The 19,780-nt window shown below is 34.9% G+C and overlaps 4 protein-coding genes across 4 annotated transcripts; all 4 read right to left on the reverse strand.

Annotated features, from left to right (window-relative positions):
* Positions 1-4,696: 4,696 nt before the first annotated feature.
* On the reverse strand, positions 4,697-7,952 carry LOC107763658 (exocyst complex component EXO70H1-like). Its single transcript, XM_016582146.2, has one exon. The coding sequence runs from the start codon at positions 6,711-6,713 to the stop codon at positions 4,773-4,775; it is 1,941 nt and encodes a 646-aa protein (XP_016437632.1). The 5' UTR covers positions 6,714-7,952; the 3' UTR covers positions 4,697-4,772.
* Positions 7,953-10,592: 2,640 nt separating this feature from the next.
* On the reverse strand, positions 10,593-12,408 carry LOC107759229 (large ribosomal subunit protein uL29). The gene is made up of 3 exons (XM_075225603.1): positions 12,188-12,408; positions 11,243-11,399; positions 10,593-10,861 (listed from the first exon to the last, which is right to left on the reverse strand). Exons 1-3 carry the CDS (start codon positions 12,325-12,327, stop codon positions 10,787-10,789), a joined length of 372 nt encoding a protein of 123 aa, XP_075081704.1. The 5' UTR covers positions 12,328-12,408; the 3' UTR covers positions 10,593-10,786.
* A 1,026-nt stretch (positions 12,409-13,434) lies between these two features.
* Positions 13,435-13,806, reverse strand: LOC142166078 (large ribosomal subunit protein uL29). The gene has a single exon (XM_075224494.1). It carries the CDS (start codon positions 13,804-13,806, stop codon positions 13,435-13,437), a length of 372 nt encoding a protein of 123 aa, XP_075080595.1.
* A 3,715-nt stretch (positions 13,807-17,521) lies between these two features.
* LOC142166403 (exocyst complex component EXO70H1-like) lies at positions 17,522-19,612 on the reverse strand. Its single transcript, XM_075225602.1, has one exon. It carries the CDS (start codon positions 19,470-19,472, stop codon positions 17,694-17,696), a length of 1,779 nt encoding a protein of 592 aa, XP_075081703.1. The 5' UTR covers positions 19,473-19,612; the 3' UTR covers positions 17,522-17,693.
* Positions 19,613-19,780: the final 168 nt, after the last annotated feature.

A 19,780-nucleotide genomic window follows, 5' to 3' on the forward strand; every position in this document is an offset into this window, starting at 1 on the left:
AATATTCTCATTTCCGCTACTTTCATCTTCTACATATGAGAGATCTTGATCGGCCAAAACTCTGTTCCTTACAATATAAATCAGTCTAATAACCACGATATAAAACATACCTTTAAGCTTTGGTGGCACATTCTTATCATATAAAATGCCAAATGTGTGCCTCCATTTTATTCGCTCCACTCCAATATGATGTGTGATCTCTTCATGACTTGGATTATAGACCCAATATACTTGAAACTTCTTCTCTTGGAGATGACTTGTGTATCCAGCCTCACTTTTACGTCAGTCTCCTGAGTCACATTACTGAACTTGTACTCCAAGTATTCTATCTTAGTCTTACTCATCTTGAAACCTTTAGACTCCAGTCTCTGCCTCTACATCTCTAGCCTAACATTAACCCTGCATCACGTATCTTCAATCAATACTATGTCATTTACAAATAACATGCGCCAAGGTATATACCTCCCCTTAGATGTAACGCGTAAACTCATCTATTACCAAGGCAAATAAGAACAGGTTGAGAGGTGAACCCTGGTGGAACCCCATCATGACGTGGAAGTGTCTGAAGTATCATTCAACTGTCCTTACTCGGGTCTTGGCTCTAGCATACATATCCTTAATCGCCTTGGTATATGCAACATGTAAACCCCTAGCGTCCAAACATCTTCACATGACCTCCCTTGAGACTTTACTGTAAGATTTTTCTAGGTCGATAAATACCATATGTGAGTCCATCTTCTTCTTCCTATACTGCTCCACAAATCTCTTAACAAGGTAAATAGCTTCTGTATTCGATTACCCCAGCATGAATCCGAACTGATTTTCGAAAATAGATGCACCTCTACTTACCCTCATATCCACCACCCTCTTCTAACTTTCATAGTGTGGCTTAGTAGCTTGCTATCCCGATTAGTTGTTATTATTTTGAATGTCACCCTTGTTCTTGTACGACAGAATCATCTCCACCTCCATTGATGTTATGCTATTTACAACTTGTTTGGATGGTTGTTACATGTCGTTTCATAATGTATCGTATTGTACTGTATTATATTGTACTATATTATTTGATGAATACAATATTTGGATAGATTGTGTCGTTTGCCGTCGTTTTATGATATCACACACGAGCAATATGGAGAATAAACTTGCAATATTATAAAGAAAAATTCTGATACGATATAAAAAGGTAGGGTAAATGATAGAATAAAATTATTTAATAATAATGAAGGGTGAGATGGAGAGAAAAAGACAAGGTAACGGCGCGACCACACCAAATCGATCGTTACATTAAGTGACACATTTTGTCGTTCCGTAACGACGAATTTAATGATACGATATAATAAAATTTAAGTAACAATCAAAACAAACACCGTATTTAAAGTAACAATACGATACAACACAATGGGTAACAATCATCCAAACAAGTTGTTAATTACCCATGTGTATTGTTACTTCATATTTAAGGATAATATAATCGTAAAAATAATCTAAATATAACAATATTTCTATGTAAAGGGATCAAAAATACATATCTTAATTTATTCAGTATTAAATATGCTTAGCGAATATCACGAACAATAAAAATCGAGTTCACCAATAATCGAGGGGAAAAAATTTCGTTATTTCTTCTCAAATGTGACTCGAACACTTTACTCGTATTGGGAAGATAATGGAGTAAAGGCTTACTACTAAATCATCCTCGTAGCAATGAACATAAAGTATGGGACCAAAGTGGGAAGTGACGAGGGTTTCTTTTTAACATTTTGAGAAATTAGAGGGCACAATTATAAATTTTGCTTAGAAGTCTGACTCTGGTCAAAATAGATGGGCAGCAACAACTAAACTAACCGCATAGTGGTAAAAATCTGGAAAGAAGATAGTAATATATATTACTTTTAACTAAAATGGTCCCTTAAGTTTGAGAGATGTTAAAATAGTGGTTATATTAGTCTATTATTAAACAGTTTTCATCACTTATATATAGGTCGCTGCAAATGCACAACCGCCAGTGGTTTTGGGGAGCTCTGGCTAGATTTAGCCGGTTATCGATCGGTTCAGTTCAGGCACAATATTAGCAGGTTTGTTCCTCCTCCCTCTCCTGTTTTCACGTTTCTTTCTTCTTTGATTCGTAAATTTAATTCGTATTGAGGCTTAGAAATTGGTAGCAATTAGATTAATTTTGTATTTTGAATATAGACTGAGATTAGGGGAAGTAGATGAGCCTGTTTCAGGCATATAATCTGCTAGAATTTGTACTTATCCGAAATAGAACTAATTTGGGAATGTATCATGGGAAAATGTTGATTTGATGCCAAATGAGTTAAAGGTTTGTTATCCTTACAGTTTTAGTTCAGCAATCAACGGAACTACTCGAGACCTGGTATTTAACTGGAGAAAAGTAGAGTGACTGGTTCATTATCTACCGCGTTTTAAAACTAGAAACAACGGATTTCTCGATTATAAAAACAAAGAGTTAAAAGTCTGTTGAAATAAATGAACTCTTCGGTAGCTTTATAATGTCACTAGTGGGGTCTGGGGAGGTTAGTATATACGCAGACCTTACCCCTACCCTGAGATAAAGAGGCTGTTTCCAATAGACCCCCGACATCCTTCCCTCCAAGAACTCCCCACCTTTGCTCTTGGTGTGACTCAAACTCACAACCTCTTGGTTGGAAGTGGAGGGTGCTTACCATCAGAACAGCAACAACAAACCCATAAATGGGGTCTGGGATTTTCAGTTGTACAGAAGTAATGTTTATTCATGGCTGGTAACTTTGACCGTTACAATTAAAGACAATCTTAAGTAACTTTCATAATTTAAAAGTCTTGATATAGATACTAAACTATATTTAGAGATTGGACGTGATCTGCTGTCTCATATACTGAAATCCTAAACAAGGTCTTACCTTGAAGTTTCACTATTTCTTTTAATGTTCACATTACTCTTGTTCATAATTGAGGTGTTACTGATCTAGCTAATTTTCAATGAACCAGAAAATTGCAAACTTGTTGAACTCCTCTTATCATTAAAATCTATGTTTGTACTTGGGCTTAAAAGTTGTTGAATTCCCATTGTATTGAAATGACCTTTGATTTTCAATGAACCAGAAATTTCCGAACTTGTTGAACTCCTCTTATCCTTAAAATTTATGTTCCTACTTGTACATAAAAAGTTATTGGATTCCCACTATGTGTTAGAATGACCTTTTGAATTGTTTGGTTTAAGAAACAATGTGACATGGAAATCGCCCCATATAATCGGTATGCAGTGAGGTAATATAATTTTACCACTGCTTGTTATATCTCCAACACAGTGAGACAATCATTCTGCTAAAAGTCTGGGTTTAAATTCTGCATGGTCTTTTCTCAATCTTTTCTTGATATTTCAATTAATACATGTAAAGAGAGTCAAGGCAACAATTGCACATAAGGGTGTTGTATAGTGATGAATAAAATGGGATGAAAATCATGGAAGGCTATGGTGCAGATCGCAGCTGAGGCAAAAACACTAAGGGATTCTTCTCAGCTGCCTAAGCCTTAGTTACACGGTATCTGTACAGGTAGGAGGTAGTAGGTACCCGGTGAAATATTCGAGGCAGGCAAACTGTCCCAAACACCACTGTTAAATAAAACAAATAGGTGTTAGTGAAGAATGTGATTTTTGTTCGAGTGAAACTCTAATGTACCTGTTCTCTGCATTTGAACATGTTGGCAAATGCCAATATATTCCTCAGCCAGGAAAAGAGTATGCGTATCATATGACACTTGCTGAAAAGTTTTTTATCTTCTATCTGTAGTGTATATTATTCTTCAAAGTCAAACATACCTAACGAAAGTCAAACTGGTGACCATTTTGATCTAAATTGGATGTCATAGAGCTTATATCCTGATAAGTTGCATTTGAATATGCATATTTCAACTCTGGTGTAAAGGTTTAAGTTTAATGATATGAGCTCTTGTATTACATCTGGATGACATTTCATTCACACGCCTTCCACGCTTTATCTTGTAGTAATTTGTTATTTCAAAACTTAATATACATAGAATTAGGTTTATGTGCTCGTTACAATCTTCCTAATAGGTCGTATGACTCGCTTCAATAACCAGTATCTAACAAGTAGTTCTGGTACTTATGCCAAGTGACATTTTAGGAATGCTAAATAACATTCAACTTAGTTCTCTAATTTCCAGTTTTTATCCAATACCCTTTCTAGCGACGCTTCCTTTGAAATCTGACCAATATCCGGCGAAATTTTCACCAAAAAGTTTAATTTGGCAAAATAGCAACTTGGGCAGCTTATATAGTCTGAATGCAAAGTAACCATATGGACTTGGGTGGTAAAGTAAATAGTATCCCTTAAGAAAAAATTTGGTGCTATTCCATGCTTTTATCATTATCTAGCATTCTGATTAATATTGCAAAATCCGCATAGCAAGCGCTACTACTTATAGTTGAAGGGTTCTACTGTGCATGGGGTAGGGAGGAAAGTTAGTGTGTGTGTGTGTGGGGGGGGGGGGGGGGGTCCAGGGAGAGAAATTTTGTATTGAAATCAAGAAATTGTAGTACTTAGTATACATTATTTACCAAAATGGTTATGTCCAGATCTTGGCAATGGCCAACAACAACAAACCCAGTTTAATCCCATAAGTGGGGTCTGGGGAGGGTAGTATGTACGCAGACCTTACCCCTAGACTATAAAGGTAGAGAGGTTGTTTCTAATAGACCCTCGAATCAAGGAACAATAAAAAATAAAGCAATGACCATGAGCAAATTAAGAAAGACATTGCCAAACACAAGAGTTTGGCAATGTTGATGATGACAATAAACTCCCTAAAGCCATTGTTTCATGAAACAAATCTGACAAGTAATTCCCTATATTATCAGGAGAATATCTTACTAAGACCTCCAAATTCTTTTCCCCGCTCAATACTATCATATAGTAATTATAGAAATCCCGATAAGCAGGTACCAATTTTCTTGCTATTGACACTTTGATCTCGTCTCGTAGCTTTCCATCTGGAACCACCCAAGATTTTTGTTTCTGGTATGATTCGTCAAAAGCTGTGTTGAATTTTCTGAAATGTTCCTTTATTATATCAGGGGAAACTGATGGATCCAAACTTTCGGGCAGGCACAAAAACACCTTATTCCAAGCCACATTTTCATAGTTTGTTGCATATAGTTTTACCTTTCTCTCAAGCTTTGATATCCAATCATCTCCTAGAAGACACTTGAGTACACTTGTACGAACCTTCTCGATAACGAATTGGAGATTGTTAGCTAGGAAAAGATAGGATAAAGCGATGTCATTATAAAGCTTAGCTTTGCTGTCGAGCTTGCAAAGGAGGACAAGGATGATCCAAGCAAGTCTAGCAGATACTGCTGAAGTTGGCGTCTCGTTGGCTGATGGACTGTCGAAGTAAGATTCAGGAAATGGCGATTGTGCTGCAGGGGCAGAGTCACAAATTATATCAGAGAGGATTCCGCTGTAGTTGGCCAGTGAACATACATAATCTAAAACAGAATTGGTCAATGGATGAATCCCACCACCAGGAATTGGTTTTCTTAAGGAATTCTTCTGGATCGACGACTCAAAATCAGAGAGAGTTGTTTGGATTGAGGCCTTAAGTTTGTGAAGGGTGGATAGGGCTTGCACTTTGACTGCTGAGATTGATTCATATGAAAAGATTGATTCAATCTCAGGCAAGAGCTCTGAGATTGTTTCATGCAAGTCCATTAAAAGGAAAATATTTTCAGGTGATTTCTTGGATTTTGCAATAACCTCTGGGAATCTAAACAAATTGATTCCACCTTCTTTTGCTATATCAGTGAAACATGTTTCTCTGATTGTGTTGGAGGCTGAGAACACATGATCACACAGAAACCTCTCTCCATAGAAGAATGTTTTCACTGCAGCTTTAACTGAATTTATCCAGTGCTTGGTTTGATGCTCAAGAGCATCTGAATTCTTCCCGTTAGTATGGACAGAGCTATGTGATTCAATCCCAAGACGATAGAGGCCTTCGTCCACGATTGACTTTCTGATAATTTTGTAGATCTTCACACACTCTTTGGCATAACCGGAACCAACCATACAATCTGCGATCAGGTTGAGATCAGACATAGCTAGAACAGAAAGCCGTTCAACCTCGGATATGGATTCAACAGCTGCCTGAATCTCATTTTCAGAGCCAGTTTCATCTTCTTGTGAATCAACTGAAATTGATTGTGATAAGTGTGAGGATTGACTAGACTTAGATACTGATTCTGGATCTAAATGCTCCTTATTTGTTGACAAAATTTGATAGAATTCTTTCTCAAGTCTTTTCATGGCTGTTTGCATCAAGTTATGTGCTAGCACAAGCTTGTTAGAAGTTGAATGCTCCATAACAAGAAAGTGCATAGCTCTTTTTAAGTCTTTGACGCATTGAATGAATTCTTTGGCTTCTTTTCTGTCTTCTTGAAAAAGTGAAATGAATTTCTCAAAGGAGGATTCTTTGGGATCCCATTTTTTGATAATGGTCTCAGCGTTATCGATGTTTTCCTCCATGATTGATTGGGAGAGTGTGTGTGAAGGTGTTGGAGGAGGTAAATGACTGGAAAAAGTAGAAAGGGATGAATTGGTTTTGGAGAAAGAGAAGAGGCTTTTCTTGGCTCGCCTTGGCGTCGATGGTGATGATGCTTCTCTTTTAGAGATGTCAAGAATTGCCATTTTGATGATTTCACAGAATGTAGCAAAGAGAGGAAATGTGAATGTTTGAGCTATGAATAACAGTTATGTTAGAAGTGTGTTTAAATAGGAAAGGGAGGAGCTGCAGTTCCTAATTTAGCAAAGGTGAAAGTTGACTTTGTGCACTCATTGGACTTGATAGAGACTGAATTTCTTGAAACTTTTGAGGTAAAAGAGGGCCATAGCTGAATTTGTTGACAATTGCATATTTTTAGGAGATGTATTTAGTTTTTGTTTGAACTGAGATTGTGTTGACAAAACTCCACCAAAAATATTAAAATAAATGTCAGACCTTTGAGATGAGGGATGTGTTGGCATTGGTTTGACTGGTCATCCCAATATATGGTTACAAACCAATTCTGTAGTCTATGGTCATCCCAATATATGGTTATGTACAAACCAATTTTCCAAAAAAAAAAAGAGACTAATTATGTAGTTTATGATCCATCTTAAAATAGAATAAAGAGAAGGCAACTTGAGGCACAAAGCTTTCAGTATGTGCAAGATTTGGGAAGGATTAAACCATATTATATATTTTACGTAATCTTTCTTTGTATTTCTGCAAAAAAAATAAAAAAATAAAACCATTAGCTTGAAAAGGTCACTAGTGGCAACTCTTAATATTGCGCCAAGGGAGTTTAGTTCATTGTTGAGTTTCCTACTTACTCCGAATGTGATTCGAACGCTCGTTTCACAGAGGAGAACTACTGAATGGCACTTTACCACTAAAGGGATGTTTATTTTTATTAAGATTAAGATATCTAAATCTGTTAGGTCTTAACCATTCAGAATATAATTTCCGTTAAATGCAAACAAATAGGGTCTAAGGGTGTGTTTGGTATAACGAAAAATGTTTTATTGGAAAACAAGTAGTAATCTTATTCATTTTTCGGTGTTTGGTACGCAAATTAAGGAAAATGACTTCTCAAGAGTATTTTTAAATAATTTAGATATAATAAACATAAACTTTCAAACTAACAACCTTCCGAACCCACATTTATCATAAACTTTCGAAACCACGGAATTTCTAACCCATAAACTTTATAATTTCTAAACATGTAAACTTTCAAACACATAAACCTCTGAACTCATAACTTTGGAATTTGTATAATTTTGAACCTTTAAACCGATAAATAAAAAAACTAAAATTGAAAAATAAAAGTAAATTTTTTTTGTGTGGGGGATGCAGAAAAGCGAAAAAACAGAAATTTAAAATTGCAATAAAAAGCCTTTTTTTGGAAAGTGGGGTGGGGTGAGTTGGTGAGGGTAGGGAAGGTTGAGAAGGAGTTTTGGAAAATGTTTTCCCTTCTCTTGATAAGGAAAACATCTTCCTCCAATTGGAGGAAAATGAGTTCGTAAGGAAAATGTTTTCCAAAACATTTAAGCCAACCAAACATGGAAAAATTAGAAAATATTTTCCGAAAAATATTTCCTTCGTACCAAACACACCCTAAATCATCTTCAATCATCACGTACCTACAGACTGTTGGACTTCAAGCCATTGGGCTTTAAAGTAGAAGAAGTGTGAATTGGAAATGGAGGGAAAATGAAAATTTGAAGAAGTAAACTTTTGTCTTGCACTTTGTCCCTCATTGGTGAGGGACAATCACATTTGTGTGCTTATATATATATTCACTTCTTAAAGCTCTTAAAAGGAGTTGAAGAGAATGAACCCTCGCGCCGTCGTCGCTCGCTCGGCTTCGGCTTCGGATTTGTCAAATGATCGATAAGATTATTTTTTGGACAAAATTTATCACTGCTGAAACTACACCAGAACCCTGCTGAAAGTTCAGAGGGCCTTGCTGGCCGTGGTTCTGCCGCGGTAGAATCGCGGCAGTCAGATTCAGAGAGCCTCTCTGGCCGCGGTTCTGCCGCGAAGGCCGCGTATTTTCTGAAAAGGCACTTTTCCAGACACCTCTTCTGATATTTGCCTATAAATTCTGAGGCAAGGCTGCATCTTCTACACACGAAAAACACTCCAGAACTTCTTTCTTTCTGAATATACTGCATCCTAATTCGCAGTCTCTCTCTCTCAAATTCGTAAGTGTGATTTTGCTCCGTAATTTGAGTTCGTTAGTATCCTGCAGTTTGTATTGCCACTGTTGCAGGAAGGTTTATTCCGTTTTATCCTGGGAGGATTTAATCCATTACCTTGGCAACGTGTGAGGGGGTTAAAATTCCTTAAGGACGCACAAGAAAAATTGTGGACTCGGAATATTTCTGATTCTTTACTATTTTATATATTTCTTTATTCTTCTAACAGTTTTCTGATTTTTTGTTTTAACACAGTTACGCTCACACTGACTGCCAAAACGAGGAGCAGAGTGGACTGAATGATATAATTTCTCAGCAGTTGTATTAATCCTTATTTTATTTGTCTATGTAGGTGGAGTGTAAAAGTAAGCAATTTACAAGAATTTAGTAAATTGAATTTGATAGGAGATATTTTCCTTGTAATTTACAAGAATTTAGTCTATTTCCTTCTCCTTTTTCTTCATAATTTTTTTTGTACAAGTCCTATCTTCACAAACTAAAAAGAAAATATGTAATACCCCAATTTTTTGTATTCTTGTTTTCAGAGATGATGTAGTAACTAGGAATATTTAATATCTTATATTAGTTTGACAAAGTAAACAACTTGGAAGGTGTTGAAGGAGTTGGCAGAATTGTTTTTATTTTTTTCAGTTGGGACCATTTCATTATGGCCTAAATATATTATTATTCTCAAGTTAAAAATATTTCTCTTCTGGAAAATAGGATTGTCTTTCTCCTTATTTTCAGTCTCCATCGTGTTGTTTTATTCTTTAAAAGCATATTCATGTTTGAATGAATATGTTGACTAATCAGTTTATATGAAGTACAAGTGCAACTTTAACGATCAAAAAGTTCATAAAAATGACTTCCAATGGGTAATTACAGTCAAATTGCTCCTTCTATTAGAGGTGAATTTTGCTAGCCAATAATTTCAAATGTAGAAGTTTTTCTTCCAGGAAAAGGTTAATGTTGAATATTTTTCTTCCAGAATTTAACAAGTTCATTTTCTTTCCCATTTCAGTAATTAGTGGGTAATCTCAAAATTACTTGGTTTTTATGTTTGAGCGACACTACCTTACTCGTGCATTGGTAACCTTAAGATTAATTAAGCATAACAGTTTCAGGGAATTTTTTTTTTTTTTCGAAATGGAAAAGTTTGTATTTGTGCAAAAGTTTGATGTCTACGTCAACTTGGTTGAACAAACTAATTAGTGCTATTTATTAAGTAAAAATGGCAACGAGTTAGTTCACTAAGTAGCTCACATCTAATCCCTATTATTGCTGTAATATAATAGGTATGTTAGACTAATTGAGTTTTTGACCAATTCAGATAATGTTTGAATAATATTAATTTAAAAGAAAATCTTAGGTGAGGGCAGCACGTATAATGCAGAATCAGTTGACTGCATCTGTCATAATCTCAGATCTCACAACCTGTTTTCTTATCTTTGAGAAAGATACTACGTTTATGGTACTAATAAAGTTTTTTTTTCCTCTCAGTAATCGGCTCAAGTCTTCGACTAAGCTATGACAAACATTTGATGTGTTGAAGCTTTTGCACTGTGTATAAACCAATATTCAATCTCAACTTGTATGAAATAGTATTATCCCTAATTCCCGTTTGATCAACGAGGCACTTAAAGGCACGACGAATTCATAGCACAATAGACAATTTTTCCAACAATAACATCATAGCAGATTCCACTTCAAACCATGTTTCTTCATAGCTTGGACATTACAATATATTTTTCATCAACTTGCGGACTGCAACGTGATCAAGCAATCACTTATCCAATTAAGTGTGAATAAGCTTTAAAACCCTTAAGATCAAAGATAACAGGGTGCTCAACATAAAATAGGAATAAACTTGAAACTTGGAACAAATGAAGCTCCATATCAGTCATGTGTCTAATGTCATAAGCGCCAAACGAAACAAAGCTAAACAAAATTTGCATGCTCAATAGTTTCACCAATATATTCTGATTCAAAACACAAAAGGCTCTGCCAAAATAGATCCTATCCTACACCTTGATGGCATACTTTCGGATGGGGAAGTACATCTCCTTCTTCTTCTCTCTCTCCGTCTTCAATGACGCCTGTAAGGACAAAGAACACAAGTTAACACCATTAGTTGTTAAAGAGCTAAAAAAATTGCCGACAGGATTGAAGAAAACTGCCACATCATTTAACATCAAAACCCCCTTACATTAAATGAGTTAGAAAATAAAACCTCTGGTAATCCGCATTTATAAGCAACTCCAAAACATCTATAGTTAGAAATATTTGAAAATGTTTTAAGCAATAGTAGCAAAGAAGAATTGCTTAACTGGCCAACTAGTAACAGTGTCATTCTTTTTGGAATAGAAGAGAGTAGTATTTAAAACCAAGAGTAGCATATTGCTTTGCCAAATTAGGAGCCCACAAGCTCACTAGTGCAAAGTGCATAAACACCAAATGAAGGATAAAATCAAGGATACCTGGTGCTTGGTCAAACGTTTGCGGATGGCCCTAGTTTTCTTAGGGCGCAGGTCAAGAGGCAGGTATTTCTTGTTCTTGTAAGCTTCCCGAAGAGCAGTTTTTTGCTTCTGCGAAATTACAGTCAGAACCTGTGCGATTGACAACCTTACCACCTTGCTGCATCCACACAATCATTAAGATAATCAGGTCAATATCAAAAGTATAAACAAAGTCATACAACACATAATAGCTGACACATTTGCATTTGTCTTTTCAAGATTCATTCTATTGCTTGGTCACCAAACTAAGAAAGACACCACCAACTAAGGTTTTCTTGCGTGCCGTGAAGATAATCAACAATAAGCCAATACTAAGTCTTACTCATATATGAACAAGATACCTCTCCCATATCACAAACCATTGATAACATACTAACTGTTCCACTTTTGTATTGCAAAGTAGTTAGTAATGCTTCCGGGCCCTTGCATTTTCTCTTTTAGCATAGATTCTACTAAGACACCTCCAACGAAGTGTTCCTTGGGTGCCGTGACAACAAATATCACTACTTAGTCTCAGTCCGATATGAACAAGACAAGCTTCCCTTATTGCAAGCCATTAATAGCATACTAATTGCTTCACACTTGTATAAGTAGGTTTTAGTGACACATACATAACATAGTTTTTGAAAAGTAATCATAAAAAAATAATTTTTTGAATCAAATGATATAGAACAATATGACTAGCAAAATAGTGGATAATGTAATATATTGCAACAGATCCTAAACAGAAAGTGTCATATAAAGGTCGACATAAGACATTAATGCACTAGAAGTTTAGTTACAATGTAATGTATGCTTATGCAATCACATGTATCACTTGCAATACACACATCTCAAGCACAATCATACTAAATCCGAACAAATATTCGAATCAACCGCATAAAAAAAGAAAGGCAGAGTGCATACATTTTGGAGAGCTTGTTAGGAGCACCACCGGTGACCTTAGCGACACGAAGTAGGGCAAGCTCGGCCTTCAGATCCTTCAACTGAGCCAGTAGCTCAGACTTCGTCTTGTTCCTCAGCTCATGAACCTTGATTCTTGCCATTGCTGCTACTGGAAGCTGTTTTTGGTGCAGAGGCTGCTCCTAGATTCTGAAACCCTACTTCCAAGTCCAGTTTCATTTTCCTAATAGAGTTATTTTTTTTTTGTTTATTATTTAATTTTTTTTATTTTTGCCTATGCTTGGTTCCATTAATAGTGGACCAGCGTAGACGAAAAATAAAGATGTGATTGAGGAAATAGTATAAAAGAAAACTAAAGATTATCAATAGGGATACTTGAAAGTTATACTAACAAATAGAAAAAAGGACCAAAAGCAAAGAGTTAAAAAAAAAAAGTCAAGTAACTTATAATCTATTTTCCTTTTTCTTTTTGAACAAAAAGTCCTTCCTTTCAATCTATTCCGCCTCGAAAAGAAAGATAAAGTAATATTTTTCCAAAATATTATTTTTAATGGGGTAATCTGTCACGCGCTGAACCATGGTCTGGGCGTAACACGGCACTCGGTGCCTGACTGTATGTGACCGAGCGAACCAACTGCATGGCTGGATCAACATGTGGTATAACTATGTTTGTTTTAAATACCGTTAGTAATATTACTGTAGTTGTGACTGTTAATTTGAGAACAATCTTGGCACCTTTTGGTTAAATGTCCCGATGGTTTACGTACTGTTTTGTGAAATTACCTTCTTATCTATTTTGTAAGACAAGAAACATTTTGCGAGCGGATGAAAATATTTGATTCACATGAATATCTAAGGACATAATGTAACTTTTGACAGGTCAAAATGAAGAGCATGTTGCATGCTCTCCAAGTCCAGTTTTTTTTTTTCCCACTTCAAACCATGTTTCTTCACAGCTTGGACATTACAATATATTTTTCATCAACTTGCGGACAGCAACGTGATCAAGCAATCACTTATCCAATTAAGTGTGAATAAGCTTTAAAACCCTTAAGATCAAAGATAACAGGGTGCTCAACATAAAATAGGAATAAACTTGAAACTTGGAACAAATGAAGCTCCATATCAGTCATGTGTCTAATGTCATAAGCGCCAAACGAAACAAAGCTAAACAAAATTTGCGTGCTCAATAGTTTCACCAATATATTCTGATTCAAAACACAAAAAGCTCTGCCAAAATAGATCATATCCTACACCTTGATGGCATACTTTCGGATGGGGAAGTACATCTCCTTCTTCTTCTCTCTCTCCGTCTTCAATGACGCCTGGTGCTTGGTCAAACGTTTGCGGATGGCCCTAGTTTTCTTAGGGCGCAGGTCAAGAGGCAGGTATTTCTTGTTCTTGTAAGCTTCCCGAAGAGCAGTTTTTTGCTTCTGCGAAATTACAGTCAGAACCTGTGCGATCGACAACCTTACCACCTTGATTTTGGAGAGCTTGTTAGGAGCACCACCGGTGACCTTAGCGACACGAAGTAGGGCAAGCTCGGCCTTCAGATCCTTCAACTGAGCCAGTAGCTCAGACTTCGTCTTGTTCCTCAGCTCATGAACCTTGATTCTTGCCATTGCTGCTACTGGAAGCTGTTTTTGGTGCAGAGGCTGCTCCTAGATTCTGAAACCCTACTTCCAAGTCCAGTTTCATTTTCCTAATAGAGTTATTTTTTTTTTGTTTATTATTTAGACTTATTAGCCCATTTAGTTCAATTTTGGGGTTAGCCCATACGGCCCTGTTGTCGCGCGAATAGCCATTTTAGGACCCCTATTATTTACTGAATAGTCTAAATTTATATTTTTTTTAATTTAAGCCGCTTTAGAATCAAATTCACGAATATCACGTTGAAAATTAACGTGAATCATGTCTGAATTTTAAATAAAGTTCAAATTCAGACCTTAGTCTTCTCTCTTAAAATTAATTGTCTTGTGGGTAAGCGCTGGAGATATTGCCCATTTGCCCATAGAAAGGTTACAAAAGGGAATCTTATAAAAATATTCAAAATAAGTCCAAATTTACCACTCTCTAACAATTAATTACATACTTACCAAAACTAGTTAAACGCACAGAAAAATTTAAAACCTAGACAAATAAGGATTTTTTTCTCCAAGAATCATATGCAAAGAGCCCCTTCCATATTTTTAACCGTGATCAACAGGAGATACAAGAGAGACAGGAATTTATGAGGTAGCAAAGATGAAACACAAAGAAAAAAAATATAAGACTATAAAAACCTAAGCAAAAGGGGACCCTTTTCAATGAATATTGTTGAAATTCATTGAAAACATATAGATGAGTCAATATAAAAACTTTGAGGGAGATTGGAGGTGATTTGGATTAGTTTGAGTCAAAATTTGTAGTTAAAATCGAGAATAAAACTTTCTCTACGACATATGAATCAAAATGTGTCTCACATATGGGTATACATGAATATACAGGAGATACGTATTTAATACAAAAGTGATACACAAAAGATATAGGGAGATACATAGGGAGATACATATATCATCTTCTTCCATGTTCATCTTGTGTACTTCAACTTTCATTCAATTTTAATTCAAACCACCTAAAATCTCTACCAAGTCGTCCAAAAATTGAGATTTACACTCCTATTTACCCAATCTATTCCAACAATACCCGCTCGAAATAAATTTCAATTTCGAAAATCCAAAATTTTAAATTCAAGCTCAAACAAACTTCAATGGTTGTACATGACATTTTCAATTTAATCCCTCGACCCAATCCAACAAACTAACGTTTAATAGTGTTTTCTAAATCGAATTAAGATACTTGATTCTCTAAAACTCACTTTAAATTACTGTATGCTTTAAAAACTAACATTAATTGAAATTGTTTGGATTAAAATAATATTTGGGCCTTTTTAGTAAATATTTTATTTTTAGGTTAGTTTTGGTTGAAATTGTTTATGGAGTGATAGTTTGAGTAGTTTTTTCCTTATAAAAAAATCTAAAATCTTTTGGAAAGTTTTTATAAAACTTTTCAAAACTTTTATCTATAAGATCTACTTGTCCATTATATTAAAACTATATTTTTACTTTTACTTGTCCACTATACTAAATCAAGAGAAAAATCTTCTTTTTTTCTTTCTGTTTTACCCTTATTCTTAACTACTCATTCCTTAAATCATTTTCAAGATTTTTGGAAATGCTATCATTATTAGCGATAAAATTATAAAAAATATACTTTATTTTTTTTAAAGGAAATATAAAGTGAAAGTGAACAAGTAAAATGAACGGAAAGAGTATAAGATTTGGGAACAATAGAATTGATATTGTATTGGTGTCACACGAGGTTCTTTTCTCCATAAAGTAAAATATTGGTTCCTAGAAAGATGCCAATTTTTAGATGACATTAGAAAGATTACTTAATAATCGTTCTCTACGAGATACTCCTTCCGTCCCATTTTAATTATTGCTTTAGCTCAAAATAATTATCTTTAATTATTGATTTAGCTCATAAAAATTATTCCAAAATAATTGTCATTTTAGGAATTCAAGAGTAAATTTGTTATTTATTTCCAACTATCCTTAATATAAAAAATTAGTAATCTTTTTAATACTACTGAATTCTCAAAAAATATTTAATATGAGTAACTTAGTAAACTTTATATTGTATATATTGTTTTTCTTAGTAGCGTAAACAAAACTAAAACGATGATTAAAATGGGACAGATAGAATAGTAGACAATTTTGCATCAGTAAAGCAACAAAATCATAACATCTAGACTTCATTTGTTGAATTTGGTTTAACCATTTATGAAGATTGTGGTTTGTAGGTTTGCAGCGCGAAGTTGAACAAGGAAAGAATTTTAAAAAGTCGAAATCATCACAAACAGATTAATGTTCAGTCACTCAAATTTATCAAACATGAGATTCCAAATTTTGAACTTTTGGTCATCGTTCTTTCACATATAATGAAACCTTAGTCTTTTAGCAAAAAAAAAAAAAAAAGGGAAAAACCTTAGTCTAATGGTTACAATAATTTTTGCCAGTTTTCTTGTTTGAGCTATTTTTGCAACAAAAGAAGGGCTGTTTTTTCTTAAAGATTATTAAGCTTAATTTTTTAAATCCAGTCTTCGTAAAAAAATAGCTCAAGCAAGTACTTATTGCAAAAAAAAGTTAATAATCAATTTTTTAGAATTTCAAAGAAACACCACCTATGGTCCTAAGTTCAAGTAAAATGTCGATTTATGTCCGTCTTCTACATTGATATTCTCCTTACTTTCGACCGTATATATATATATATATATGTATATATATATTCTCCTTACTGACGCGTAATATGGGTGTCAATTTGCACCACATAAAAATTGTCACCATAAAAATGTATGCTACTTATTAATAAGCAATCACTTCTTTATCATTTCTAGAAGACTAAAATACCTAATGCTAAAGCTAAAATTGAAAGAAAATTAATTCTTTCTTACTTCCTCTATTCTATTTTACTTGTCCAAATTGTATTTTGCACGCCCTTAATAAAATATTAATGATATTTGAAAATCTAAAATTGACTACTAATACTTCAATTACTTTAAAAATAATTACTTAATACTAACGGTACAATTGAAAAATAATATTTTTCTCTCTCTTAATTTGCTAAACTGAACTACACATATGTTGTTTTTCTCCATGTCTTCCTATATGCTACTGTGAATAAGCATGCTAGCGTTGAGTTGAGGGTCTATTCAAAAAAGTTTCTCTACCTGCATTAAGATAAGGTAAGGTTGCGTACTTATATCTTTCCCAAACTTTACTTGTGGAACTACACTAAATATGTTATTGTTTGTTGTAGTGGGCAAGTAAAAAGTAAAAAAAAAAAAAAAAAAAAAAATATAAGCAAAAGAGTCGGGAGGGAGTAATTTTGAAAAATATAAAATATTTTAAACTAACTATTTTTGATATTCCTTCCAGTACACTTTAAGTAATTGTTTGGCTATTTTCACACATATAAAGGAATTCACCTTTTAACATTAAATTAACAATATAATTGAACATATTAACCTTAATTTGTTTATTGGAAATACAACAAATACTTCTAGACTCTTTACTCCAAGGGCAGCTTTGAAAAAAAAAGTTGATTCTTTTTTGATATTTGAAAAAATTAAATATTGCATCGGAAACAGTCTTTCCGCCCTTCCAAAGGTAGGGATAAAGCTGTGTACATCTTACCCTCCCCAAACCCCACTTGTGGGAAACTACCGAGTTTGTTATTATTATTGTTAAAAAAATTAAATATTATGGACCACAAAAAAGATTAAAAAAATCAATTAAAATAGACCGGAGGGAGTAAGCATAACATTAATTGGGAATTCAATACAATTAAGTAGGGGAGGGTAGTATGTACGCAGACCTTACCCCTAGACTATAAAGGTAGAGAGGTTGTTTCTAATAGACCCTCGAATCAAGGAACAATAAAAAATAAAGCAATGACCATGAGCAAATTAAGAAAGACATTGCCAAACACAAGAGTTTGGCAATGTTGATGATGACAATAAACTCCCTAAAGCCATTGTTTCATGAAACAAATCTGACAAGTAATTCCCTATATTATCAGGAGAATATCTTACTAAGACCTCCAAATTCTTTTCCCCGCTCAATACTATCATATAGTAATTATAGAAATCCCGATAAGCAGGTACCAATTTTCTTGCTATTGACACTTTGATCTCGTCTCGTAGCTTTCCATCTGGAACCACCCAAGATTTTTGTTTCTGGTATGATTCGTCAAAAGCTGTGTTGAATTTTCTGAAATGTTCCTTTATTATATCAGGGGAAACTGATGGATCCAAACTTTCGGGCAGGCACAAAAACACCTTATTCCAAGCCACATTTTCATAGTTTGTTGCATATAGTTTTACCTTTCTCTCAAGCTTTGATATCCAATCATCTCCTAGAAGACACTTGAGTACACTTGTACGAACCTTCTCGATAACGAATTGGAGATTGTTAGCTAGGAAAAGATAGGATAAAGCGATGTCATTATAAAGCTTAGCTTTGCTGTCGAGCTTGCAAAGGAGGACAAGGATGATCCAAGCAAGTCTAGCAGATACTGCTGAAGTTGGCGTCTCGTTGGCTGATGGACTGTCGAAGTAAGATTCAGGAAATGGCGATTGTGCTGCAGGGGCAGAGTCACAAATTATATCAGAGAGGATTCCGCTGTAGTTGGCCAGTGAACATACATAATCTAAAACAGAATTGGTCAATGGATGAATCCCACCACCAGGAATTGGTTTTCTTAAGGAATTCTTCTGGATCGACGACTCAAAATCAGAGAGAGTTGTTTGGATTGAGGCCTTAAGTTTGTGAAGGGTGGATAGGGCTTGCACTTTGACTGCTGAGATTGATTCATATGAAAAGATTGATTCAATCTCAGGCAAGAGCTCTGAGATTGTTTCATGCAAGTCCATTAAAAGGAAAATATTTTCAGGTGATTTCTTGGATTTTGCAATAACCTCTGGGAATCTAAACAAATTGATTCCACCTTCTTTTGCTATATCAGTGAAACATGTTTCTCTGATTGTGTTGGAGGCTGAGAACACATGATCACACAGAAACCTCTCTCCATAGAAGAATGTTTTCACTGCAGCTTTAACTGAATTTATCCAGTGCTTGGTTTGATGCTCAAGAGCATCTGAATTCTTCCCGTTAGTATGGACAGAGCTATGTGATTCAATCCCAAGACGATAGAGGCCTTCGTCCACGATTGACTTTCTGATAATTTTGTAGATCTTCACACACTCTTTGGCATAACCGGAACCAACCATACAATCTGCGATCAGGTTGAGATCAGACATAGCTAGAACAGAAAGCCGTTCAACCTCGGATATGGATTCAACAGCTGCCTGAATCTCATTTTCAGAGCCAGTTTCATCTTCTTGTGAATCAACTGAAATTGATTGTGATAAGTGTGAGGATTGACTAGACTTAGATACTGATTCTGGATCTAAATGCTCCTTATTTGTTGACAAAATTTGATAGAATTCTTTCTCAAGTCTTTTCATGGCTGTTTGCATCAAGTTATGTGCTAGCACAAGCTTGTTAGAAGTTGAATGCTCCATAACAAGAAAGTGCATAGCTCTTTTTAAGTCTTTGACGCATTGAATGAATTCTTTGGCTTCTTTTCTGTCTTCTTGAAAAAGTGAAATGAATTTCTCAAAGGAGGATTCTTTGGGATCCCATTTTTTGATAATGGTCTCAGCGTTATCGATGTTTTCCTCCATGATTGATTGGGAGAGTGTGTGTGAAGGTGTTGGAGGAGGTAAATGACTGGAAAAAGTAGAAAGGGATGATTGGGAGAGTGTGTGTGAAGTTCAAGTAAAATGTCGATTTATGTCCGTCTTCTACATTGATATTCTCCTTACTTTCGACCGTATATATATATATATATATGTATATATATATTCTCCTTACTGACGCGTAATATGGGTGTCAATTTGCACCACATAAAAATTGTCACCATAAAAATGTATGCTACTTATTAATAAGCAATCACTTCTTTATCATTTCTAGAAGACTAAAATACCTAATG

This window comes from Nicotiana tabacum, chromosome 11, assembly GCF_000715075.1.
Source record: "Nicotiana tabacum cultivar K326 chromosome 11, ASM71507v2, whole genome shotgun sequence".
Taxonomy (NCBI): Eukaryota; Viridiplantae; Streptophyta; class Magnoliopsida; order Solanales; family Solanaceae; genus Nicotiana; species Nicotiana tabacum.

Bases quoted from the DNA above. Each gene is read 5' to 3' on its own strand.
- LOC107763658 (XM_016582146.2), bottom strand. From the start codon at position 6,713: ATGGCAATTCTTGACATCTCTAAAAGAGAAGCATCATCACCATCGACG.
- LOC107759229 (XM_075225603.1), bottom strand. From the start codon at position 12,327: ATGGCAAGAATCAAGGTTCATGAGCTGAGGAACAAGACGAAGTCTGAG. The intron at 11,400-12,187 runs GTATGCACTCTG...GTGTGGATGCAG, and splicing joins CCTAACAAGCTCTCCAAAAT to CAAGGTGGTAAGGTTGTCAA. The intron at 10,862-11,242 runs GTATCCTTGATT...TTGTCCTTACAG, and splicing joins AACGTTTGACCAAGCACCAG to GCGTCATTGAAGACGGAGAG.
- LOC142166078 (XM_075224494.1), bottom strand. From the start codon at position 13,806: ATGGCAAGAATCAAGGTTCATGAGCTGAGGAACAAGACGAAGTCTGAG.
- LOC142166403 (XM_075225602.1), bottom strand. From the start codon at position 19,472: ATGGAGGAAAACATCGATAACGCTGAGACCATTATCAAAAAATGGGAT.